The sequence below is a fragment of the Leptinotarsa decemlineata genome, unplaced genomic scaffold (genome assembly GCF_025532065.1).
Source record: "Leptinotarsa decemlineata unplaced genomic scaffold, Ldec_3_MD MMD2_tig00026282_RagTag_RagTag, whole genome shotgun sequence".
In the NCBI taxonomy this organism is placed as follows: domain Eukaryota; kingdom Metazoa; phylum Arthropoda; class Insecta; order Coleoptera; family Chrysomelidae; genus Leptinotarsa; species Leptinotarsa decemlineata.
Window position 1 is genome coordinate 4,715,041 of NW_027412668.1, and position 25,784 is coordinate 4,740,824.

The window sequence follows — 25,784 nt, forward strand, 5'->3', positions numbered from 1 at the left end:
ATTACCTATTGATTGAGGTACCACAAGACTCCATTTCCATCCATTTGAAAAAAAAAACACTGGTAGCGCCCTCTCGGTGATAAGTGATGCAACTTTAATATCAAAGAGTAATAAAAGTGAAGCCTTTTTACGTAAATTTTGTCTATGACTATTCACGTCTGCACTGTAAAATTGTTTTTTTTTTTAATTTCGTGGTTTACATTTCTTTCAATATTAGATAAGATTATTGTCAAACACTCTTGTCAACCGTTTATTCTTGGTCGAGTGAAAAAAATAGCCATTGTACACACCGCCAAGTAAATAAACATCCTTTATTATTATCATATTGCTGCATTTCTTGGCTTTATCAGAGTCTGATATTATATGGCTCTTTAGTTGAATAGATGAAATGACAAAAAAGAGATCCTTGAACATCACTTATGACTTATATAAGAATTTTTGCTTTAAAATTCGAATGTTGACGTAATTTAAAATAAACCAGAAACACTCTTAAACAGTAATTTTCAGCAAACATTTTGGACGGTCCAAGTTGAAAAAATAAAAGAATATGGAAGAAAACACGATTATTATTAGTGTTACTTAACTGAGAACCAGCTGTTTCATCATTCTGAGTAACCGCTGTTGAGCTATGCAAAAAATAGACAAACTACAAATTTTTCCATATATATTTTCATATGTTGACGATACATAAAATCATAAATAAAAAGAAAGTAATTGCAACCACACTATATAAAATATCGCATTGAAGATAAAAATATTAGGATATGTCAGAAACGAGGACTAGTAAAAAGAATAACAATAATTTCATATTATGCAAAAAGCTAACTAGAAAGACATTATTCACCGTCACTGACTCATCGGAGGGTTTTAGGCGTATGTCTATGAATATCCCACTTCTGATGTATTCAGTTGAGGGTACTTTTCCTCCGCAGGTTCTTGATCATCTGTTGGAAATTTGAGTAGCCGAGAATTTGAATACGTATATTTGATGGATATTTTCAATGAAGGCAACACATTTATTCTAGATCGGAATATATTATGTATTGTACGAAAATCATAACCAGATTCGAGACTTCTTACCATGATGGTTTGTTCCCCTCCGTTCACCTGCCAGGAGAAACAAAAATGCATCAATTGGTGTTAAATCAGTGATTTCTTAGTGCCTGTTCATCTAAAGACAAGTTCATAAGGATATATTTTCACCAACGTGACAAATATATCTTGTGTCTGAAGACTATATCAAGGAGATACATAGCTACTAGAAAACACATTTTTCGAAATAAAATCTCGAAATTATCATCTCTTCCAATTACCTACACCTTAGGTTCTCGAGAATGCCTACCGTAAAACAACTACTTCCCCAGTTGATACCACGCTGGATATTGAATTATATCTGGGGAATTATAGCCAGGGAGTAGTTGTTTTCCGGTATGCATTTACCAGAACCTAAGGTGTTTGTAGTTGGCGACAGATTAAACTTCGAGATTTTATTTCAGAATATATCTCATGTATTGTTTTCTGATTTAATGGAGGTACCAATTTTCCTATTTGGATATATGTTGATGTTACACAGATGCAACTAAACAATTCACACATTAACTTGGTGGAAAAAAAATTCGATCATATAAGAGGTTAATGAATACATTTTTCATTTTGTTTTATTTTTATGGAAGTGCGATTGTTATAAAATCATATGAATTGAACTTTTTAAAAAAGAATAAAGACTAATAATTAGTACACTGTAAATTCATATTAACAAAAAAAAAGAAACTGCTTATCAGTTTTTTATAAAGTTTTTGTAATAGTCTGCTTCAAGAGTATAGAAGATATGTTTTTGTTAAATATATTTTAAATATACAAATAATAAAAGAATTACTCCAAAATAATTGCATTTGTTTCCCCTCAAAGGCTCTATTCTCGAGTTGATTCTGCCTTTTCTACTTCAACTTATTAGAAATATCAAAATTTTTATGTAAACGTTAACAATAAGAATCGAAACCAAATTATAATTGAAAATAATTATGACTTTTCATTGAGAATACAGTATTAATTTGAAAGTTAAAACATTGTTCAAGAAAATATTTGCCAAAACAGAAATTGTGACAAGGTGTGTAAACTTTCTCTCTCAAGATTGTGCTAGCTATTTGGGACAAAAAAAGAAGAAGAAAAAACCTTCTACTCTCATGACGAATAACTGTAGAAAACTGTATGAAAAAATCGAAATTTATGAAAAATGAACAAAAAAATTATGAAAAAATCGATACACACAATTACAATACAAAGAGTTTCAATAAATTTATCAAACTGCCAATTATTCAGTCATAATCAAACTCTCAATTAGTCATAGTTACCAGTTCAAACCGCTAAGTGAACTCAAATTCTGGACTGACACATAAAAGTTAATCATTAGTTCAAACTGTCGATTATAAGAAAATACTCTGTAGCATTGACGGATACTTCAAACTGTCGATTAGTTATAACTTACAGCTTAAAACACCCAGCCATACTCTACAACTTAAACTATCTGTAATCGACAGTTGAAACTATTAATTCTTTACAATCAACAATTGAAACAATCGGTTGGACATCATTGACAATTTAAACTGTGGATTATCGACAATCATCTTTTGAAACTGTTGATCAAACATGTTTCAACTGTCAATTACTCACCCGATCAACCAATTACCTTCATTCAACAGTTGGAACTGATAATTTTTGACAATCGACAATTGAAACTGTAGGTTAGTCATTATTGATAATTCAAACTGTGGATTATTATCTACAATTGACTTCTGAAACTGGTGATTAAACGCGTTTCAACTAGCGATTATTCACTCCACCAATCATTTGTTGCAGTTGTTTAGCGAGAAATGAGACTTTAACCTGACTAATCAAGTTTGAACTGTCGATTGACATTTTGAACTGTTGATTATAACTAATCGACATTTGAACTACAGACAATAACAAAAGCATTCAGTGACCATTCATATTTAAGTGGGATAAGTTACTGCCAACAATAATAATTAATTCCTTTCGAAAAATAATTGACTTAATAAGTGTTGAAATTGGAAATGGAAAACCCATTGAAAATATCCAGACATAATTTTATGGCCCGTCTTCAACGTTTTCCGCTAACCTCAAATACCTACTCAATCGAACACAACACCAACCCTCGTTTCCGCAAACCCTCTAACCACCCCCAACTCAATTCTCGTCAGAGTCGGCTCCGATCTTTTTCCTGATGCTTCTTCTGGCTTTCCTCATCCAGCGACTCCTGTGTTTGCTGTAGCGGCCGCTCTCGACGTCCGGAGGGCTCTCCGGCGTTCTGCTCGAACACTCCTGGCGGACCCTCTTGGAGGAGGAGCAAGTGCTCGCACTCGAGCTGGGCCCGGTGCTGCAGCCGCTATCCGCGACGCTGACGCATCGTCTTTTCGGCGTGCGCGTGTACTCAAAGTCACTATCACTGCTATCACTGAAGCCGTCGTCGCGGTTATTGTCTTCTTCCGGTTCTGTGGACCGGTGGGAGGACTGGAGATTGTCGGATGGCTCGTCTTCGGCCAAGTGTAGTCTGGAAGACGATGTGCTACTCCTGAAATTGATTATAGTACTTTAAGAACTATTATGATGAGTTTTTATACAGTGTATTTCTTTGATGTTAATGCATGAATACTTTATTTTGAAGTGAAATTGACAGATGAAACTTTCAAGGTGGCGACTGGGCGCCATATGCAAAATGTGCATAATATGCAAAATAACCATGGCGGTGTTTGTATTTTAACGAAAACAAATGTTTTAAATACTTTCAAACCTTTAAGCTATACAAAATGCATAGAAAAATTGTGTGAGCTGACAATTGTGCTGTTAAAGAGATATCTTTACTTTGTTCCCTCTCTAAACTGTTTGAGAAAGTTGTTAGTAACAGAATTCTGAATTACATGGATCAAAATAATCTTTTTAGTAATAACCAATATGGCTTCAGGAAGAACAAATCAATTGAATCAGCTTCATACCATTTATTAAATTTCATTTATACACAGGTTGACTCGAATAAACTAGTTGTAACACTTTTTTTCGATTTGTCAAAAGCATTTGATACCATTTCTTCCGAATTTCTTATAATTAAACTTGCAGGCCTAGGTTTACCAAATAATCTATTGAACTGGGTGAAATCATATATGGAAAACCGTAGTCTAATAGTTAGCTGCAATGGAATTTTATCAAGTCCCAAAGATGTAAAACCAGGAGTGCCTCAAGGTTCTGTCCTGGGATCATTGTTGTTCCTCAATTTCATAAATGACCTGTCTGAATTCTTTTCTAAGTGTCACATAACCATGTTTGCGGATGACACTGCAATTACTGTGGCCGACAAAAACGAAGTTAAGTTGTCAGACAAAATAAATAAAATAATAGATAAATTCAGTGCTTGGTGTCAACGCAACAAACTTATTCTGAATAAATCTAAATCTGTTTCAATGAAATCATTTATTAGGAAAAATTTCAGCAGTGACTCTTCCACAATAAATGGTATTCGATCTTCCAGCGAAGTCTTGCTTTTAGGATCGTCTTTAGACGAAAATTTGACCTGGAGCGGTCATATTCAGAAGGTCTGTAACAAACTCAATTCCGCATATTACTCAATCAAACAATTGAAAAACACTCTAGATAATTTTGGATTGATGAATGTCTATTTTTCTATGGCTTATTCTCACATCAGCTTTAATATCATTTCTTGGGGATGTGCAAGGGAATTTCCACGAGTTTTTGTTGCTCAGAAAAGATTGCTGAGACTAATTTTTAATATAGATTTTCAAGATAGTTGTAGACCAATTTTCTTAAGAGAGGGCCTATCGACGGCACCTTCTTTATTTATCTTGAAGTGTGTCACTTTTGCCCGTAACAATATAACTGAATTTGTCACAAATGCGGATATATATGGTAGAGACACCCGTCATGGGAAACTGTTAAGAACCCCCTCACACAAAACGGCTCACTTTAGATGCTCCCCACTATTTAATACAACAAACTGTTATAATAACTTGCCGGCATCTATTAGGAAAATCGAGTCAGATAAACTTTTTAAAATTGAGGTGAAGAAACTTCTCTTACAGAAGTGTTACTACAGTCTTGAGGAATTCTTGCACGACACTTTTTCATGACATTTTGAGAGTATTTGCTAGAGCTTCTCCGATTTTTTATGTAATACTTCTATGTTGTGAAAGTTTGTGGACATGAACCATATTTATTGTTTTTGTATTGTTCAACTTCTGTATTTTTATTTTTGTTTTTTAATTATGACTTAGCACATGTACTCAATGTACCAAAGTGTCAAATAAATAAATAAATTATATAATAACTGTTTACAGAATACCTAATAGCAATTTGGATAAACTCTTAGAAGAGCTCTATGATCTGATGTGCAATATTTACAGAAAAAATAACTTGTATGTACTTTGCGGGGACATAAATGTAGACTTGCTGACAATGCAGATTCAAAGAAAATAAAAAATATATTATATGAATTTGACATGGTAAATTAGATTACCTCTCCTACCCGCCTCAATAGAGGCACTGATGGAATATTTGCAAATTTCTCTGCTACAAATGTCGTAGTTGAGGACACCCATCTATCAGATCACAGATTTGTCAGTTTATTACTGGGTCAGTTAAAAGCAATGATTTTAGTTTTTTTTACAGACGTAGTCTGCTGGCAAACGAAACTTGGGAAGATGTTTACATATCAACTGATTTGAACGAATGTTTCAATGTGTTCTATACAACATATCAGTAACATTACCATAATGCGTTTCCACTAAGAAGAGTCTCAAACAATTATAATCTTAAAAAGGACAAACCCTGGAAATCAAAGAACTGCATCAAATGGTATTTGACATGTGCAAATTAGCAAAATTTTCTAACATAGCAATTATCCAACAAAAATATATACACAACTGAAGAACTTAAATACAGAAGTAGTAAAACAGGCAAAAATGGGATATAACAACAATAGAATTATAAATGCAGAAAATATTAACAAGGAAACTTGAAAAATTATCAATGAAAATAGGAACAAAATAAAAAATAATGATACTTTAGAACTAACAATCAATGGTAATACTACAACAGACAAAACAACAATAAGTAACCTTCTCAATACATTTTTCATTGACATAAAAACAAATCAACCTAATACAAATGAATTGAAATTATCTCCTTTCTCATACAACAGTTTATTCTTATATCCAACATCACATATAGAGATCCAAGAAATCATTAATAAAACCACTAAAATTACAGCCTCAGGAATAGATGATATACACCGTAAATTTCTTAAAAGTGTCAATGACATAATTTGTCAACCTCTATCATTTATTGTAAATGAATCTTTATGTGACGACATATATCCAGAATCACTGAAAAAATCAAAGTCTATACCCATATATAAAAACAAGGGCTCCAAAAATGACGTAACCAACTATAGAAATATCTATAGTTATCGACTATGCCTATTATTTGCGACTTCGCAAATTTGTTGAACACTATAAACTCATACCAGAAAGTCAACATGGTTTTAGACAGCAAAAATCAACATCATCTGCCATATTCGAAATGTGTGACATCTACAAAAACGTCAATGATAAGAAATTTCCAATTGGTTTATTCTTTGATCTATCCCGGGCATTCGACACAGTTGACCACAGTTTATTACTTGAGAAACTGTATAGAATGGGAATAAGATTAGTAGCCAATAAATGGGTAGCATCATATTTATGTCAAAGGTCGCAAATAGCGGTAATAGATGAAATAAAATCACAACCAGCCTCTGTCTCATTAGGAGTTCCACAAGGCTCAACATTGGCTCCGCTTCTGTTTATAATATTTATGAGTGATATTGAAAATTCATGTGTATCTCCACAAAAAACAATAATATATGCTGATGATACCTATCAAATAGAAGCAGAAAATGAACTTCTCCTATCTGTTCAAGCTGCAAATAAAACTGCTGATGAATTTTCACAATGGTGCACAAATAACGGTCTACTTGTTGATGTAAATAAAACTGTTTTCATGAATTATCAATCAACAAAAGAATCTCACTAATGATCATTGTTCACTAATAAAAATAGATCACAGATCTATAGAGCAGGTGAATCAATATAAGTATCTAGGATTAGTAATTGATCAGAAGTTAACTTGGCGAAAACACACAGATTATCTAATAACAAAACTGAGTAGAGTCTGCTTCATAATAAGGCAACTACATGGAACAGTATCTCTAAAAGTACTCAAATTGGCCTATTTCGGATTAGTACAATCTAATATCAAATGGGTTAATATTCTGAGGAAACTCAGCATACGTAACAAAGTGTTTGTTATCAAAAAAAAAAAAATTAGATGTATGGCTGGCATAAATTGTAGATAATCATGCAAGACAGTTTTTAAAGATCTAGCTATTTTAACACTACCGTCTTTATATATTTTGCTCATAACTATGAATATCAAAAGAAATGAATCACACCATACAAAAAACAGTATGATACATGAACACAATACTCGTAGAGGAAATGAACTGAGACTACCTTACTCACGATTAGCCCTTGGGCAAGACTCGACAAGCTATCAAGGAGTCATATGTTATAACAAAGCAACTAGGTTACTAGGAAATATTGAAAATTACAATACATTCAAAAAAGCTTTAATAGACCTTCTCCTAGAAAATGCCTTCTACAATGTCGAAGAATGTTTAGATTTGAATGTATAAGCTGCTTTTTCTTCAGTTTGTGTGACTAGTCTGATAAATGTTGTACCAGTAATGTATCTGTTATATGTGTATGATATTTTAATGATGAATAAATTCTATTCTATTCATATCGAATTCATTAGGATTCGCTTCGACGATTTCAGTGATGAGAGGGTCAACAGTAGTTTCCAGCATATTCAAATACAGAACCCTTGTTACATTTTGATCAATAAATAGAGGTCCTACAATATGGTTTCCCAATATTCCTGCTCAAACGTTAATTTTTTTTGGATTTTGGGTATGTGTCTCCCGGAAAACGTGAGGGTTGGTGTCACTCCAATAACGGCAATTTTGTCTGTGAGCATTCCCGTTAAAAAAAAAAGTACATTCGTCAATGGTTTCTGTCATGATTTTGCAGAATTATGTTCTTCGATCAGGGTCATCTTCAGTTAATTGGTGTACCATTTTATTTTGTATGAATGATACCTATTCCTCTTCAAAAGACTCCACACAGTAGAAGGAGACATCTCACAAACATTCGCGACAGAATAAGTAGACTGTTTAGGATTTACTACCATCTCACCAATTATTTGCACTTGCTGTTCTTCCGGAATGGACGGATGACCTGGAAGCTTTTTGTTACATACATTACCGGTAGTTGTGAATTTGGATACAAGTTCCCTCAAATATTTTCTATAGATAGAACGATTCGAAAAACGTTCATTGAAAATCCTTTCGGTCTCGTGAAAGTTACGGGTCTCACCGTAAATACAAATTTTTCGGGAAAGAAAGTTTTTGGCTTTCTACTACTCCATCTTGATACAAAAAAAGAAGGATGAGGGAGTCTTCCGAAGAAAGGAAGGAAGTAACTCTATACATGGATGTGTAGATCATGCAAAGGAGTGACTTTCAGACACAAACTGAAAGAAAGTCCTCCTGAAACAGCTACTTTCATATAAACATTGAATTATACGAAAGAAAAAATTCTTTCGAAACAAATACTTCTATATGAACACTAAATTATACAGAAGATACTTTTCTCTACTCAGTTTGTATTTCAAACATTCGTTGTGGAATAAAAATCAGATATCATTTACATGAGTTCTACTTTAAATGAATGGTAACAAATTGCACTTACATAGAACACTGCCATCCTCACTGGTATACACCGATGTTTCGCCTTAAGACACTTGCCCTAAGGCTCTTCAGTACCAAATCGGATAACATTATAGAAAATACACACACTTCATTCATGAATTACGATTTTTTAATGTCACGGAATAAGCTTGATCTGCTTATGTCATCGTAATGACATTCATTCACCTATTTGATTTAATCCCAGCCAAGAGGAATCTTATTTGAATTGAAGGGGTTATATTTTTTAGGAGCGATCAATTTTTGGGAAAGAAAGTTTTTGGCTTTCTACTACTCCATCTTGATACAAAAAAAAGAAGGATGAGGGAGTCTTCCAAAGAAAGGAAGGAAGTAACTCTATACATGGAAGACTCCCTCATCATTTTTTTTTGGTATCAAGATGGAGTAGTAGAAAGCCAAAAACTTTCTTTCCCAAAAATTAATCACTCCTAAAAAATATAACCCCTTCAATTCATAATTTTTCCTTCCAATGGACGAGAATCTAAAATGGCTTAGAGATTGTTGACATGGTACTTTTCTACTGGTAAAATCGAAAGCTAAATGAGAATATTATAACTGAATAAAGATGTTCATTGTCGTACCGACATTTTTTCTCGTTTTTATGTACAAAAAATAACTTAAAAAACCTTGAATATTACTGGAGTTCTTTCCCAACACCAAATCGTTATTTTTAACACCAACAAACCTTATTGGGTTGGAATTGGAATTGTCATATGGCAGATAAAAAGGAATATTTCTAGAAATATCGATATTAATGTGTTTGTCTTCAGGAAATTATTAAATAATCCCCCATTTTGTAGTAGGTGAAGATATTGACTTCATATTCTAGGGTTGTGAAGTATTTGTCAGGAGCTTCAAAATGGTGTGTCATAAGCCCCCTTTTCCATTCAATTTTTTTCCCAGATGGCACCCAGTCGCTATCTTGAAAGTTTCATCTGTCAATTTCACTTCAAAATAAAGTATTCATGCATTAAGTTCATTATCCCAAATTTCAATTTTTTGAGTTGACCCGTTCAAAAAATAAAAGGGGGGGCATTAAAGAAATGCACTGTATGTTTATTGTACATGAGAAGAGTTTATGTTCTTGATATGTTGGTCAAACCAAAAGTGCATCGAAAACTCGTTTCAAAAAGCAGATATTCAATTTCGTAAACCACGAAAGGCTAAAGTTGCCAACTTGTTTCGGAGAACATTTATTATTTTCAACAGTTGTGTTAGATAACAACCCTTTCATTCTCACCTCAAATTCCTTGACGATTCCCCCTCAGTCACCTCTAGTACATTTATTAAAACGTCACGTGTACCATTGAAAGGCGTCGGCAAAATATTTACAAAATTATTCTCTTCCACTACTTCCACGGGCTCAGTCTCGTTTGGATTCCTACCTTCGTCTTCGGAATCCTGCTCAAACAGTCTGAATACAGACCTTTCCGAGTTAGTGATGCCCGTACTAGTGCTGGGGGTGTCCAGGGAGTTCTCAGTCGAATTATCCTCAGGCATTTCAGTCAAATTTCTCACGCTCTGCCTGGTGAAGTATTTTGAAGGTCTGCTTTCCCTCTCCCGCTTCTGTCTTTTTGAAGATTCCGCTAAAGATCTTTTGTGAGATTTTTTGTGTGCACCGTTGTGCTTCCTGGATTTGAATTTCGGGGATTTTGGTTTGCGGTTCTTTTTTTGCTGGCACCTAAAAAGGAATAAAAAGACTATTGAATCGATTTGTTCGTTTTCAAGAACTCAAAAATATTAAATACACATTTTAAAATTGTCCTTACACAGACATATCACAAAACGACCATACTTGTTGCGGTTTTGTGAAAAGTTTAGTGAAAATCTGTAATGAAGTGTAACAAACATGTTTATTATGGATGTTCATCAAGTATCGGTAAATTTGATCACTTACAGTATAACCTATTTAATTCCTTAAAAGGAATTGGAGTTTATTGTATTAGTTTGAGAATGTCCATATAGGATGAAACTGCAGAAACGTTAGTTACAATTGAAATTGGTAAAAAACATAGAAATTTTCATTTCTCTTTTCATTATGATCTTCTACCACGTGGTAACGGCTACATCCATCAATTTACCCTTAAAAACATATATTTTTCAACTAAATGGATTTTTTTTCCATAAGGTAGACATTTGACAAGTATACTAGGCCATCAAATTTCATGAATGGGTCTTCTTATTCTCTAAGGCTAGCTGAAACATTGTGAATTTTCACAGAAAGAAGACTAAACAAAGGTGTTTCTCAGAGAAATTAACTGAAAATGATATCAATATTTTTTTCTCAAGTATAGCCGACAATATCGTAAAATCCCTACCTAATATGCCTATCTCTGAATTGGTGAACTTTAGAAATTTTCCCTCTTCTGGCTTTTCATTCTTTTCAACTCCTGTTGTGATGAAGTACAAAAAATTATTACATCTTTGAAAAATTCAGCTTGTCCGGATATCAATGGAATAAATAGTCGAATGATTAAGGAAACTCAGGATATTATTCTTGTGCCGTTTACCAATTTGATAAATCTAATCTTTAAATCAGGTAATTTTCCTAACATCCTCAAATATTCAAAAGTGATACCCCTCCACAAGAAAGGTAACAAAGAGATTGTCGATAACTACCGACCTATTTCTATTATAAGCATCTTTTCAAAAATCGTTGAAAAATTAATTTAGAAAAGACTCACCAAATATTTCGAAATCAACATTTTTTTTTGCAGTTATCAATTTAGTTTTCGCGAAAACTGCTCTACCACCGATGTTTATTGGGTAGTTTCGAGTGCTGGTATATGAGTTCTCAAAGCTGCACCCCATGCTATAATACCGTAGGTTGAATGGCTTTCTATTAGTGTGGAGTATATTATACGCATTTGTTCGGTGTTATAAATGGAGGTAAGAATCCTCATTTTATATAATATAGTTCCTAATTTTTTTATCAAGAAGTTTATATGAACATCCCATTTCAGGTTGTTATCAATATATACTCCAAGATATTTGATGTTTGTAACCGAGGATATAGTGATTGTCTGTAATTTTTTTTTCGACGAAAAAACAAAGGGTGGGTGTTTTTTTGTCAATATTCCCAACTATTTTATTTAGCACTGTTGATAGTGCATCCTGCGTGGACTTTCCCTGCCGAAATCAATATTGTTCATGAGAAAGAATATTATTTTTTTCAAAGAAATCAACTATCCTTTTTTTCAGGGCTTCCTCAAAAATTTTAGCCAAGGTCGATATTAATGAAATGGGACGATAGTTAGCCATATTCAACTTCTCTCCATTTTTGTAAATTGGACTAACAACGGATTTTTTAAAGACTGTTGGACAATACCCTTCTTTGAACGACTTATTGATTAGATATGTTATTGGAGTAGTTATTTCATTAATAATAATTTTCAGGTGTTCTGCCCTCAGTTTATCTAGTCCTGGCGACTTTGTCTTTTTAATGAGATAATTAAATTGTATACTTCAACTTCATTTACATCTTGCAGAAATAGTGAATGGACGAAGTTTATGTTCGTTTTCAAGAAGGGTTTTGTACCTTTTTTTATATTATTTGCTAACCTTTCTCCTACAGATATGAAATAATCATTGGATGATTCAACGATTTCTTTTTTGTCATTCGTTATACACTCATTGTTCAGTTTTATTTTTGCTATAGTTTTGTCTTGTGTTTTTTTATTTGTCAATTCATTTACTGATTTCCATAGTTTCGATGTATCCGTTTTGTTACTGTTCAATTCTTTTTGGTAGTCTGCTTTTGTTTTTTTTACAAGTTTTCCGAAAATATTTTTGTATTGATTATATATTTTTTTATTTTCCAAATTATTATCACTTTTCATGTTTATATAAAGTTCCTCTTTGTTTTTTACTGCTCTCAATAGACCATTTGTCATCCAAGGATTCCTTTTGATTTTTTTTTTTGATTCTCACTTTATCCGTACTTCTACCTATCATATTTTCGATTTTATGTACGAATATATTTGTTGCTTTTTCGATATTTTCGGCATCGTACACTTCGATCCAAGTTTCTTCTTGTGCGAAATTTAGTAATTTTTTATCATCAACAAAATATTTATATGTCTCATGATTATTATATTGTTTTTGTTTTCCAGATATTATCTGTAGTATTATTGAGAAATGGTCAGTAACATTAGATTCTATTATTATTCGGTTGTAACGAAATATACTTGTGAAATCGTTAATAAAACAAGGATCTATACATGAATTTGTATCTCTTTCTATTTTAGTGTATTCATTGATATATGATCTGTATCCATAACTCTATTCATGATATTCAGATATTCATTAGTGGTATTTGTGTTTCTTGTTATGTCTATGTTAATGTCACCAATTAAGATATGCATAGTAGTCATTATTTTTATTGTTATTTAAATAATGATAGATTTCATCAATAAATTCATTTTCTGGTGTTGAAGGTGGACGATATATGTTATACCCTGTAAACTTGTTACAAATTTTTACTGTTTATTTTATTTTATAGAAAACTTTGTACCTTGCACCTATTTGTTTTTCTGACTTGTCATAGATGTATTCTATACATAACATGATCAAATAAATATATCTGTCTGTTCAAAGCCAAAAAACTACTGGTGCAATTAATTCGGTACATATCTCCCCCAATATTCTAAAATTATTACCAAAATCACTTATAATCTCAACAATGCGAACCTTGTGAAATTTCCAAATTTTGACTCACCGTGCCTATACCAAATGTTCCCTTCCGCTCTGGGCAAGTACTGCAGATGACGTTTCAATGCACCCAACACACATATACAGCAAAGAATGTGTGAAGAATTATCGATAGTGTTTAATGATAACAATAAACATTCAGCTCTAGACACAACAAAATTGTATCTATTTCACAGGTGGGAAGTTTCCTCTCTCTCTCTCTCTATTAGATCGGGCATACGCTGTTTTCAGACGTCAGCGTTTCAAACGGTAAATTTCGCGGGAAAACGTATGTAAATCAACAACAACAAAACATTTCGTCAGCAATTCCTGAACTGTAATACCTGCTCTCAAGCGATTTTCATTCCCCATGAAAAAAACTAGGAGTTAGTTTTCAAATGTCTTAATTTTCATTGAGCTCTGCCTGATGATGAACAAAAAACTAGTGAACGATCAAGTCATCACCTGTTATTAAAATGATTATTCTGTAACAAAACTATTGTTCCTTTAACCAAAGTCCAATATTCCCAATGAAAGAGTCCAAGAGAGCCATGAGCAAAAAATGCACGCCAAATTCGATCAAAGTCAAGGTTTGCTCACTGTTTTCTTCAATAACCGTGGCATAGAGCATTAGGAGTTCTTGCTACATGGTCTTACGGCGTTGGAAGTTATTGGTTCCCACCTAGCAACGTCTTAATTGTCAAAAACGACTCTCCTCGATAGTAAAACTTAACAGATTGTCTCTGGTCTGGATTCCTGGCTATACTGACCTGGAAGGCAATGAGGCTGCTAACTCCCTTGCAAAGGAGGGTGCTGCAAGCAGCTTCATCGAACCGGAACCTGTCATTGGCATCACTTTAGGCTTTGCCAAACAAAGATTGAACACCTGGATGGCAAGAAGATTTATGGAGTTTTGTCAGAATCGTCCGGGATTGGCTCACTCCTTCGAAGATACCATACCAAACAGTTGTTGGACTACAGTAGGGATGAACTACGATATCTAACAGGCCTTCTTACAGGTCACCGTCATTTGAATCATCATATGCAGGGACTCGGACTGTCGGAAGACAGTGTGTGTTTGGAAAATGATGAAACAGCAGAGCACATACTTTGTGCATGTCCCGCCGGGGACCGAATCAGGTTTTTAGAGTTCGGCAGAACCGTACTCTTATCAACTGACTTGAAAGACCACTAACCATACAAACTAAATGGCTTCGTTAAGAAGCTGGGTTGATTTGGTCGAGTGTGAATAGGTGTGAGCCACAATAAACCCTTACGGGTTTATTGTGGCTCACTTTGAACCTAACCAATCTACGGTGATTAAGCAGTATTACTTTGATTCCTCAGCCACCGTATTCACCAGATTTGGCCCCCTGCGACTTTTTCCTGTTTACAAGATTGAAGATACCCCTGAAAGGACGGCGTTTTGCGAAGATCGAGGAGATAAAAACCGAATCGCCGAGAGAGTTTAACGACATACCAAAAAGTGCATATTAGAACAGCTTCGAAGATTGGAATAAATGCTAGCACAAGTGTATAATATCTGAGGGGGACTTCTTTGAAGGTGACAAAATAAAACCTATGATGCGCTGTTTGGAACCTTTGGTGTAGTAATGAATATTACTGGAGTTTTTCCCAACACCAAATCGTTATTTTTAACACCTCGACGCGTGTTTCGATCACCAAGTGATCATCTTCAAAGAGGAAGATTAAAACTAGAAACTAATGCGAGCTAACCCTATTTATGCTATATTCATGAGCAGTTTCGAAATGGAAACCAAAGAAAAGTCGAAGTATTTTCCTAGGATTTGGCTAAGGTATGTGGGTGATATTTTCGCGATATTCGATTCTAAAAAATCGAATATTGACGACTTTGTTTCCATTTTAAATAATAGATGTCTATCAATAAAATTCACGTATGAGTTAGAAAATAAGGGATAACTACCATTTCTTGACGTTTTGGTTATGAGGAGCCAATATGGAGGGTTAGAATATGATATATTAAGAAAAGAAACAAGCACGTACAGGTATATTCCTGACAGTTCACATCACTGTGGACAGCACAAACGTGCTGGGTTGAATTCTTTAGTGCACCGTCTTTTGACTTTCCCTCTAACACATGATAGTTTCACAAAAGAAAGACGTACAATACAGGAAATAGCAGCCACTAACGGTTTCTCGAGGGGTATTGTAGATGACATAATAAGGAAAAAGAAGTTTAGGTTAAGAATGAACGAAATCTCGACTTTCAAAAAGGACCAAAACCAGGATAAATACATCTCAGTTCCATACCACCAATATACGAGGAACTTTGAAAAGATTTTCAAGGAACTAGGTATGAAGGTGGTTTTTAAAACAAGTCATACACTACTGAGTCTTTTGGGAAGTCCAAAAGACAAAGTCGAGAATTCGGAAAAGTCTGGAATTTACGAAATGAATGTAAGGACTGCGATGAAAAATATTATGGACAGACAAAAAGATCTATTAAAGTAAGATATAAGGAACACATAGCGCACTCAAAATATGGAAGACCTGAAAAATCAGCAGTCGCCCATCATATTTTGCAACAAAACCATTCCCTAGACTTCAGTTCATTAAGATTAGTTAGACAAATTAACAACAACAGGCAACTAGATGACTATGAGAGTGTAGAAATAAGTAAATAAGTAGAAGTAAGTAATAATATTATGAATAACGATGACGGACATATACCAAAGAGCATACTATATAGCTTGTTAAAATAAAATAATGTTGTTGGGTTTACTGATTACTACATAAGGACACATTGCAAAAATAAATTTGGATAGGCAATATTGTGAAATTATTTTTTTATATTGCTTAAAATTTTTTATATAGCTGAAAATTGTTTTATATAAACATATATTGTAAAATAATAGATAAGGCAAAATTGTAAAATTAATTTAGGTTGGTATACCTGTATGGGTGGTACACCTGGACGGTTTACCTGTATGGGATACCTATATAGCATACATAGGGTTAACTCGCATTAGTTTCTAGTTTTAATCTTCCTCTTTGGGTTAAAAATAACGATTTGGTGTTGGGAAAAACTCCAGTAATATTTAAAATAATAATGAATAAATAAATATTTTTTGAGAAAACCTTTTTTTTCAACAGAGTAGTATATAAATATGTTTAATGAAAATTTTGCCACAATGAAATGGTACAAAGATCAAATTCCATTTTACTTTTCAGTTTACTAATGTTTTTATCAAAATAGACCAAAGTTGTCTCATCGGCAAATAATTTCAATTCACTATTCAAATTAAATTTTGATACTGAATTTATGTGAATCTTGGATTTGAATTCACTCAAGTAAAGAAATTGTATCATTTCAGATGATGAATTTTGAAACAAGGTAAAAACTTCACAACTTCTACTACCTATTCTGACGAAAAGGTTTTTCAAATTCTTTAATACAAATGCACAGAAAGTTTACATGTTTCCAACTACTATATTGAAACAGCAGAAATAATCAACTCATGATAACCCCAGGAGAACTCTCGGCTAGTCCCGATGGAATTCCTTTGTAATTTTTAAAAAACTGCATATTCACTCTAGCAAAACCCTTACAAACATGATTCAATTTTTCTTTATCTATGGAAATCTTCCCTGAATTCTGGAAGCAAAGTTTTCTAACTCCAATCCACAATCATGGTGATAGAGAAAATATTAAAAACTATCGTCCAGTGAGCAAGCAATCTGAAATTCCCAAGTTGCTAGATTGTTTGATAACTAAAAAACTGACATTCGATACAAAAAACATAATGAATGAACACCAACATGGCTTTATATCTGGTAGATCCACCACTACGAATGTATTGCTTTATCAACATTTTCTTTTGAATAACCTAGAGGGAAAACACCAAATTGACTCTATTTATACTGATTTGTCTAAAGCCTTTGACAGGGTAAATCATGATCTTTTCATGGGTAAGTTCCTAGCATTAGGCATCAATGGTAACATGTCAAAATGGATGAAAAGTTATTTGGATAATAGAATTCAGTATGTTAAATATGCTGGTTCCATATCCTCACAAATTCCTATAACGTCTGGTGTTCCTCAAGGATCGCATATAAGCCCAATACTTTTCATTCTTTTCGTTAACGATGTGTCGGATGTCATACGCCACAGCTATCATTCAATGTTTGCAGATGATCTCATACTTTACAGGGTTGTAGATAACACACGTTGGTGGAAAACTATTGTATATTCATATAAAATCAAAAACTAACGTTGACTAACAGTGTTTGAGACTTGGGATCGTTGTTTGATAGCAACTATATATCTGAATGACTCAAATTATTGGGATTTGTTCAACGATCCACAGATAAATTTTCTATGAATACCTTTGAAATCTTGTACTGTTCTTTGGTACGCTCGGTCTTGGAAAATAATTGCGTGATATGGAGTCCTCTATATCAGACAGACATATCTATGATTGAGGAAGTACAAAACCTGTGCATTTAAGCTCGGATATCAGATCCGACTATGAGTACTCAGACATTCTGCTTCTTCTAAATTTATCTACTTTGGAGCACCACCCAGCTGAAATTGATTCAAGACTCCTTCATAAAGTTATAAATGGTGATATGAACTGTCCATTTGTACCACAAATGATTAACTTCAATGTAAATTCAAGAAGAACCAGAGTGTCGGAGTTGTTCAAAGTTCCTTACCATTCTACTAGCTATGGCTTAAATGAAACCATCACTATGCTTAGGTTAGCAAAAAAGAATAGCAGCTATATTGATTTGTTTGACTCTTCCTTGTACTCTTTTAAAAATCAGGTTAAACGTATTACCTACTATGAAGAAACGGCTGATTATTATTATTAATAATAAATTAATATTTGTTTCCTTTTTTGGTATTCTATATTATTATTCAATTGTTTATTTTTCAATCACATTATTTATGTATTTATTTATTCATTTACTATGTATTTATGTATAATGGCAAGTCCGTGAATAAATAAATCAACTGAAGCCAATTTGTTGGTAATTAAATTCAAAGCTGCAGACTCAATGTCTTAGATACAAGAAAACAACAAATTGCAAAAATTTTCAAACTCACTTCCGAACATAACTGGGGCTTTTACTCTTAGCCATTTTGGCCAGAATATTCTTCTTCTTGTTTATCAATACGGTTATCTTATTCAGTTTATATTTCTTCGACTCTTCGGGGATACACCTGCCATTCCTGAATATTTTCGCAACGATCTTCGACCACTCCTGCAAAAAAAAGGCAAACAAATTCGAACCACGATTTCCATCCAAAACCTTACCTCTTCGTCGGAATCGCTGTCAGTTGTTATTGTGTTTTCAGTTTGGGAATCCCAGCCTTCAATTTCTCTCTGGACTAAAGAATCGAAAAAAGCCATCATTTTCACATCTTCATTCGTCGACTGGTCGCTATAGTCGTGATTGATACGCTGGAATAAATGTTGTAAGAAATCTGTGATTCGTTATTTATCTCACTTCTGTTTCAGATGTCAAAGCTTAAACAAATGTTATATTTTCATAACAATAGTAAGAGTCTAAATTTCTGTTGTTGTTTCTCATTCGCAAGATACTTACGTCACTATTCCCAACTAAACTCATGTAGTCTTCGTGGCTAAAGATGGTTCTACCTGACTCATAACTATCTTCTTTCAAAATCGATCCTCCCCAATTGTTTATAGGTACTGTACTCCAGAGCTATAGACAAATAGTTATAATAATTGAAAGTATAGCATCGAACCAAACAGTGGAAAAATCACGAAGGCCAAAATGACACAATTTCTTAAGAAATTCAATATTTTAATGTAGAAAAAGTGCAGTAAAAGGCATATACATATTCTTAGAAACACAGTGTGTAAATGTATCGTAACTTTAACTTATAACAGGAAAAAATTGTGACAAACAGCAAGTTGCAAATCTGTTTGCAACCTCAGTGGAAAGAAAATGAGATAAGCTCTCCACAAAGCATGTTCTTCAAACCTATTAGCGATTGTGATATCAAGCACATTATCCTGGGCCAAAAAAAAATACTCCGCAGGGATCGATGAGATTCCAGCTTTACTACTGAAAGACTGTGCCATACAAGGTTGCTATCCAAAGAAATTAATTATCACAAAAACTATCCCAGTGTTTAAAAAAGGAGACACTCATTGTATAGAAAACTATAGAATGATAAGTATACTCAACTGCTTTTCAAAAGTTATAGAAACAGCTGTGTACAATCAACTGATAAATTACCTAGAGCATAGAAAAATAGTAACCCCTTGTCAGCGCGATTTCCGACCCAACTACTCCATAGAGACCGAAGCAACAGATATGATTCAGTATATCTACGACCTCACCCGCGCCTTTGACACCATCAAACCATACTTCTTGAAGATAAAATTAGAAGGAATGGGCATTCAAGATCCCATACAATCTTTCATTTTTTCATACATGACCGGTAGAACACTAAAAGTTGAGGTCAATAAAGAACTTTCAGAGAAAAAAAATATTCCTCTTGGGACTCCTCAAAGTGGAGTATTCGGTCATCTCCTGTTTTTATTGTGTATCCATGACCTACCTCTCCACATTAACAAAGGGCAGGTTTTCATTTATGCAGATGATTCAACAATTATATTAACTGCTAATGATACATTTGACTTGATGAATGATATACAACTAGTATGTGGTGTGTGATATATCACCTCATCAATAATATGGAAAAAATGGTCCTTATCCAATTCAGTAGTCCTCAAAAACACTTCAACAACATGAAGTTCAACTTAGGCCACACTGATATCTTAGCATCAGAAAGCATGAAATTCCTTGGTATGGAGCTGGATTACAAATTAACCTTCAACAACCAAATTGATAACTGAATAAACTGTATTATGCTTTTACTAGTCTCAAATCGATCTTTCACAGAAACCACTTGATTAACAGGTATTACGCTCTTGTCTATACAGCAATCAGTTGTAATATCATTACAATTTCGATATAAAGATGTTTCCTGACACTAAATGGAAAACATCTGTATATCGAAAACCCACTCACACAGGACAGTATCTGAACCAGAAATCCAACCATCATCAATCGACTAAGAGAGGAATCATCAAGACTCTACTAGACCGTGCCTTCGGGCTCTGTATTACAAAGGAAGGTCTCGAAAAGGAACTAGGCATCATCAAAAATGACCTTCAACGGAATGGTTATTCCATAGTGATGGTAGAACAGGCTTTAGCTAGAAGACATCAAGAGCTCCACAAAGAAGAGAAGCCGCCACAACCAGTACTTGTACTTCCCTACATCAGAGGATTATCAGAAAGGATAAGGATTGGTTCCAAGTACAACATCAGAACCTGCTTCAGATCTGGGAACACTATCCGTAGCAGCTTCACGATAACCAGGCCACCAAACGCGGACTGCGATTCCAAGAATTGCATTTACCGGATACCCTGCGAGTGCGGAGATTCATACATCGGTGAAACTAAGAGGCCATTAAAAGTTGGCATTGCTGAGCACAAGAAACACATACAGCGAGGAGAAACCAGAAAATCCGGAATAGCAGAGCGTGTTTGGACTCATCAACATAATATCAAGTGGGCTCAAGCTGAAATCATCCACAAAGAGGAACACTGGTTTAGAAGAAAATTCAAAGAAGCCGCGTATATGTTGTCCAACAACGCATTTAGTCAAGCTAGCGTAGAGATACGTAACATATGGAAACCTCTAATCAAGCTAAAAACGACCAACTTCCGCCAAACGGTCATCTCTCGCTAAAACCAATGAAGCGGAGAGGGAAAAGGGGATAGGCGAAAGCACTCGAATGATCTATAAATAGTCGGATCTAGGAGGAATAAGTCATCACCCGAAGACGATTGTGGATACTAACAATCGAAACGTCGTGAAGTAACTTGGTTTGGAATCTTTTAATTTCAATTTTTATTTTTTGTTAATATTTTTTAATTTTCAGCTTTTATTAATATTTAAATTTTTTATTTTTTTTGGCTGTTGCTTGTATATTATTTCTTTGTAATTTCAGTTTTTTTTTTGTTTAATAAAATTGTTATTTTCGGTTAATCTTTTAAATTTTTTTTCAGGGATTTCAAATCAATTTATTTTATATTGGACAATGAAAGTTCGAAAATATGAAATCGGGTTCTTATTAATATGGCATAAATAGGAAAATATATTGAGGAGACCTTCACTGAAGGTAATGCAAGAAGGAAATGACAACAATCAACCACATTCTGTGTGAACTAAACAAGTTGAGAAACCGATAGTGACAGTCACTTAAGATATCAGGTTATTTTGAAATTTTCCTCTAAAAAAACAAATAATATTCACTCCAACATTACAATCTCAACTATGACCTACATACAGCTGACAAATGAACCATCAAAACATTGTATCGATGGGACATCCTGGTTTAGTCCTCAATATAATTATGTCAAGAATAAATCATGGAGTCAATTATTTTTTATGCCAGACGATTCAGCTGATGTTTCAAAAATGCTTATTTTGAAGATAACTTAATTGAAATGTACAAAGATTAGTATAATCTACACTTGTATAAAGTTCTCCACTATAATTTTTATATTTTTCAGATTGTAGAGGGTAACAAATACCCAAAAAAAGGTCGATAAAAAACTGTTTTCTCCTCCAAAAAATGACTTTCGTTGAATATGTAAAATAGTAATACAAACATGATTCTAGACTAACAGTTATTTAGAAAAAAGAAAAAAATTATAGTGCATCACAAAAAAAGAATAATGAAAATAAAATAATGTAAAGTAAATAAATTTGTGTGAAGGAAATTGAGTATGTTGAAATACACTCTGGAGATTTATAGTGACTGAATATGTTTACTAATCCTCGTCTTAAATACATAAATGACATTAGATTCCTTGATGTCATGTGGTAGCTTATTGAACTCATCAAGTCCTTTATAAAATAGCGATTTCATTGAGTTTGCCATTTTCCAAATATAAAAACTCAGCAAAAAGTTTCAAATCTATGACACATCCGAATGTAATCACAAGGAATGAAAACAAACACTGATATAAACATTTGTTTATCAATTTATGACACCATGGTCAATGTTTTTATTCGGAAACTTATTTGTTCTAAACCATGATAAAACAAAGGGTAATATATCACCACCTTTATCAGAAATTTACTGTGAATCTGTTCATTTTTGTACCATCTGCTGATTATATTTTCTAAAGTAAATAAATAACCTTATCAAATATAACACTACACAGGAAGTTATTACGAGTTGAGAACAGTTGATGCAACAATTATAATGCATCCCACCGGATGTTGAATTTATTTGAATTACTTTTGCAAACATTAATGATTACCAAGATATTTGTTTGGGAAGGGAGATATTGGGCTTTCTACTTCTCCATCGACTATAAAAACGTTGAAAACTCACAAAGATAGAAAGAATGGAAATAACTACAAAAAAACTTGTGCCAGCGTTTTGCCGTCCTTTTATTGGTTTCTTCAATTTTGGTTACAGGAAAAAGTCGCAGGGTGTCAAATCCGGTGAATATGATGGCTGAGGTACGATTACAGAAGGTGCATTATCATGATGGAAAAGCCATTAATTGTTTTTTCACAATACTGGACGTTTTCTTTGTATTGCTTTTAGCAAGCGGTGCATAACTTCAAGATAATAATCCTTATTGACAGTACGACCATGTGGCAAGAACTCTCGATGCACTACGCCACGGTAATCGAAGAAAAAAGTGAGCAAAACCTTGAGATTTAATCGAACTTGGCGTGCTTATTTTTAATTGACTCTCCTGGGCTCTTCCATTGGGACAATGGCTCTTCCATTGGGACAATTGGACTTTGGTTTCAATGTCATAACCACATACGCATGATTCGTCACCAGTAATGACCCTTTCAAGCAAAACTGGATCGCCGTTGATGTCATTCATCATTCAATTCCTGAGCGATGCTAATGCGACGGTTTTTTTGATAAAAATTCAACAATTTCGGAACGGACTTCGCTGCCACACGCTTCATGCTCAAAATTTACGAAAAAATTGCATGACGTAAGCCAACTGATACGCAAACATCCTCAGAAACTTCTCTGATAGTGATTCGTCGATTCTACATAACAATTTTCTTCGTTTTCTCCACATTTTCATTTTCATCGTTTATTGATGTTCTGAGGCGTCCAGGGCGAGCGTCGTCATTCACATCTCGACCTTCAGTGGAAAGCTTGTACCACTTGTAAAAATTTTTCTGACTCACAGTACAATCACCGTATGTCACTGTCAATATTCCAAGTGTTTTTTCAGCTCCAGTCTTGATGGAATTCCTCCAACTTTTCTTAAATCATTTAGCTTCATTTTAGCTCGACCACTTTTCTAAATATTTGATAATTCTCTATCATCTGGCAAATTCCCGGACTATTGGAAAACCTCATATGTTACCCCAATATATAAATCAAGTCGAAAATCCGACGTGTGTAATTATCGTTCAATTTCTATTCTTAACGCAATCCCTAAAGTTTTTGAGAGCATCTTTTTTGATTACCTTACTTATGACTGCATCCCAATTATAGGGACTTAACAATTCGGATTTACATCCAAAAAGTCAGCTGAACCGGTCTGTTTACCTACGTTGATTTTCTGTCTGATGCTCTGTCTAAGGGTTTGCAAGTTGACTCTGTGTACACTGATTTCTCCAAAGCTTTTGACAATGTCAATCATGACTTATTGATCCATAAACTTTGTTTATATGGTGTTGATGGGCAAATATTGCAGTGGCTCAAGAGCTATCTTACGGAAAGAACACAAATTGTTAGAGTTAATCATTACGATTCTCATACCATAGCAGTTACATCGGGTGTTCCACAAGGTTCACATTTGGGACCACTGTTGTTTAACCTTTTTATCAACGATCTAATCAGCTGAGTAGGAGATAATCTCCTACTCAGCTGTTTCCATGAAAGCGAAGCTTTGCTATTTGCCGACGATTTAAAATGTTTATTGTTCCACACTTTGGTCCCCTCATTACGTTACACAAAAAGTGAAATTCGAGGCCATACAGCACAATTTTCTGCGATATAATGCCTTCAAGATGTGTGTATACTGTGACTATACTACATGGAATGCATTTTGAACATACCTTCTCTTGAGGCTCGCAGAAAACATAGAGATTCAATACTTCTATTCAAAATTATCAACGGACTAAGTATCAGCCCCGAGCTTTTCTCCAAAATATCTTTACATGTCCCCAGTCGTTCAACTAGACAGGTGCAAACGTTTTACGTTTCTTTTCACAAAATCAATTATTCATATAATAGCTTTATTCCCAGAACATAATACAGAGTGACATAAGATCATGTTTCAGAATTGATTATAAGTAAAACATATTTGAGACAATATGAAAAAAATTTGGTTATTTGTGACAAGAGTTCCAGATGATATTGAGGAAGAAAACATTAAAAACTTCATTGAAACAAATTTAAAGCTAGAACAGGACTCGAGTCTACTAGAAGTTGAAGTTAAAAAGCTATCAACATTCAATACAAGACGCAACAATCAATCGTTCATGGTTGGTGCAGATCCTCTTTTGAAAGAAAAACTCTATGATCCGTGTTTCTGGCCGAGACATATAGGATTTGAACGTTTTGACTTCAGAAGAGGCAGACATTTCCTTAGCAATGAAGAAGTGGTGGTAGCAGAAAAAAGGCCATTGTCTTTTTTAGATCGGAAAACAAAATAGTGGACACAAAATACTATATCCTTCTCTCAAACATTAGTGGACTAACACAATATAAAATTGACAAACTAATATCGGACTATTGCAATATGGACCTGAAATGTATCTGCATAACTGAGACCTGGTTGACAAACAGCGACATTTTGAGTTTTAACTTTCCTTATTATCAGCTGGAAAATGTATTTGGTAGATCCAGATACAATCGAGGTGGAATTGCCATTTGGGCCAAAAATGATATTGATGTAGAGTCACTTTCTTTTCATGAGTATTGCATTGAAAATTATATTGAAATTTGTGGTTTGAAATGGATCAGGAAAACACAAATATTCATAATTATTTCTTGTTATAGGTCACCTAAAGGCCACTTTGATACATTTTTTGAAAACCTCATAATGATTATGGAAACTGTATGTGAGAACAGGAGTTGCGTATTTTTGTGTGGTGACTTCAATATAAATTC

General features: G+C 33.9%; 1 protein-coding gene across 1 annotated transcript in view; it reads right to left on the reverse strand.

The window, feature by feature from the left end:
- Positions 1–647: 647 nt before the first annotated feature.
- LOC111511956 (DDB1- and CUL4-associated factor 5) overlaps positions 648–25,784 on the reverse strand; it is a 34,936-nt gene continuing 9,799 nt past the window's right edge. The window contains exons 7-11 of the mRNA XM_074179662.1: positions 19,178–19,297; positions 18,886–19,032; positions 18,675–18,832; positions 10,134–10,574; positions 648–3,589 (exon numbers count right to left, since the gene is read on the reverse strand). Coding sequence (XP_074035763.1) covers positions 3,205–3,589; positions 10,134–10,574; positions 18,675–18,832; positions 18,886–19,032; positions 19,178–19,297 — 1,251 coding nt within the window. The 3' untranslated portion in view covers positions 648–3,204. The remainder of the gene's footprint in view (positions 3,590–10,133; positions 10,575–18,674; positions 18,833–18,885; positions 19,033–19,177; positions 19,298–25,784) is intronic.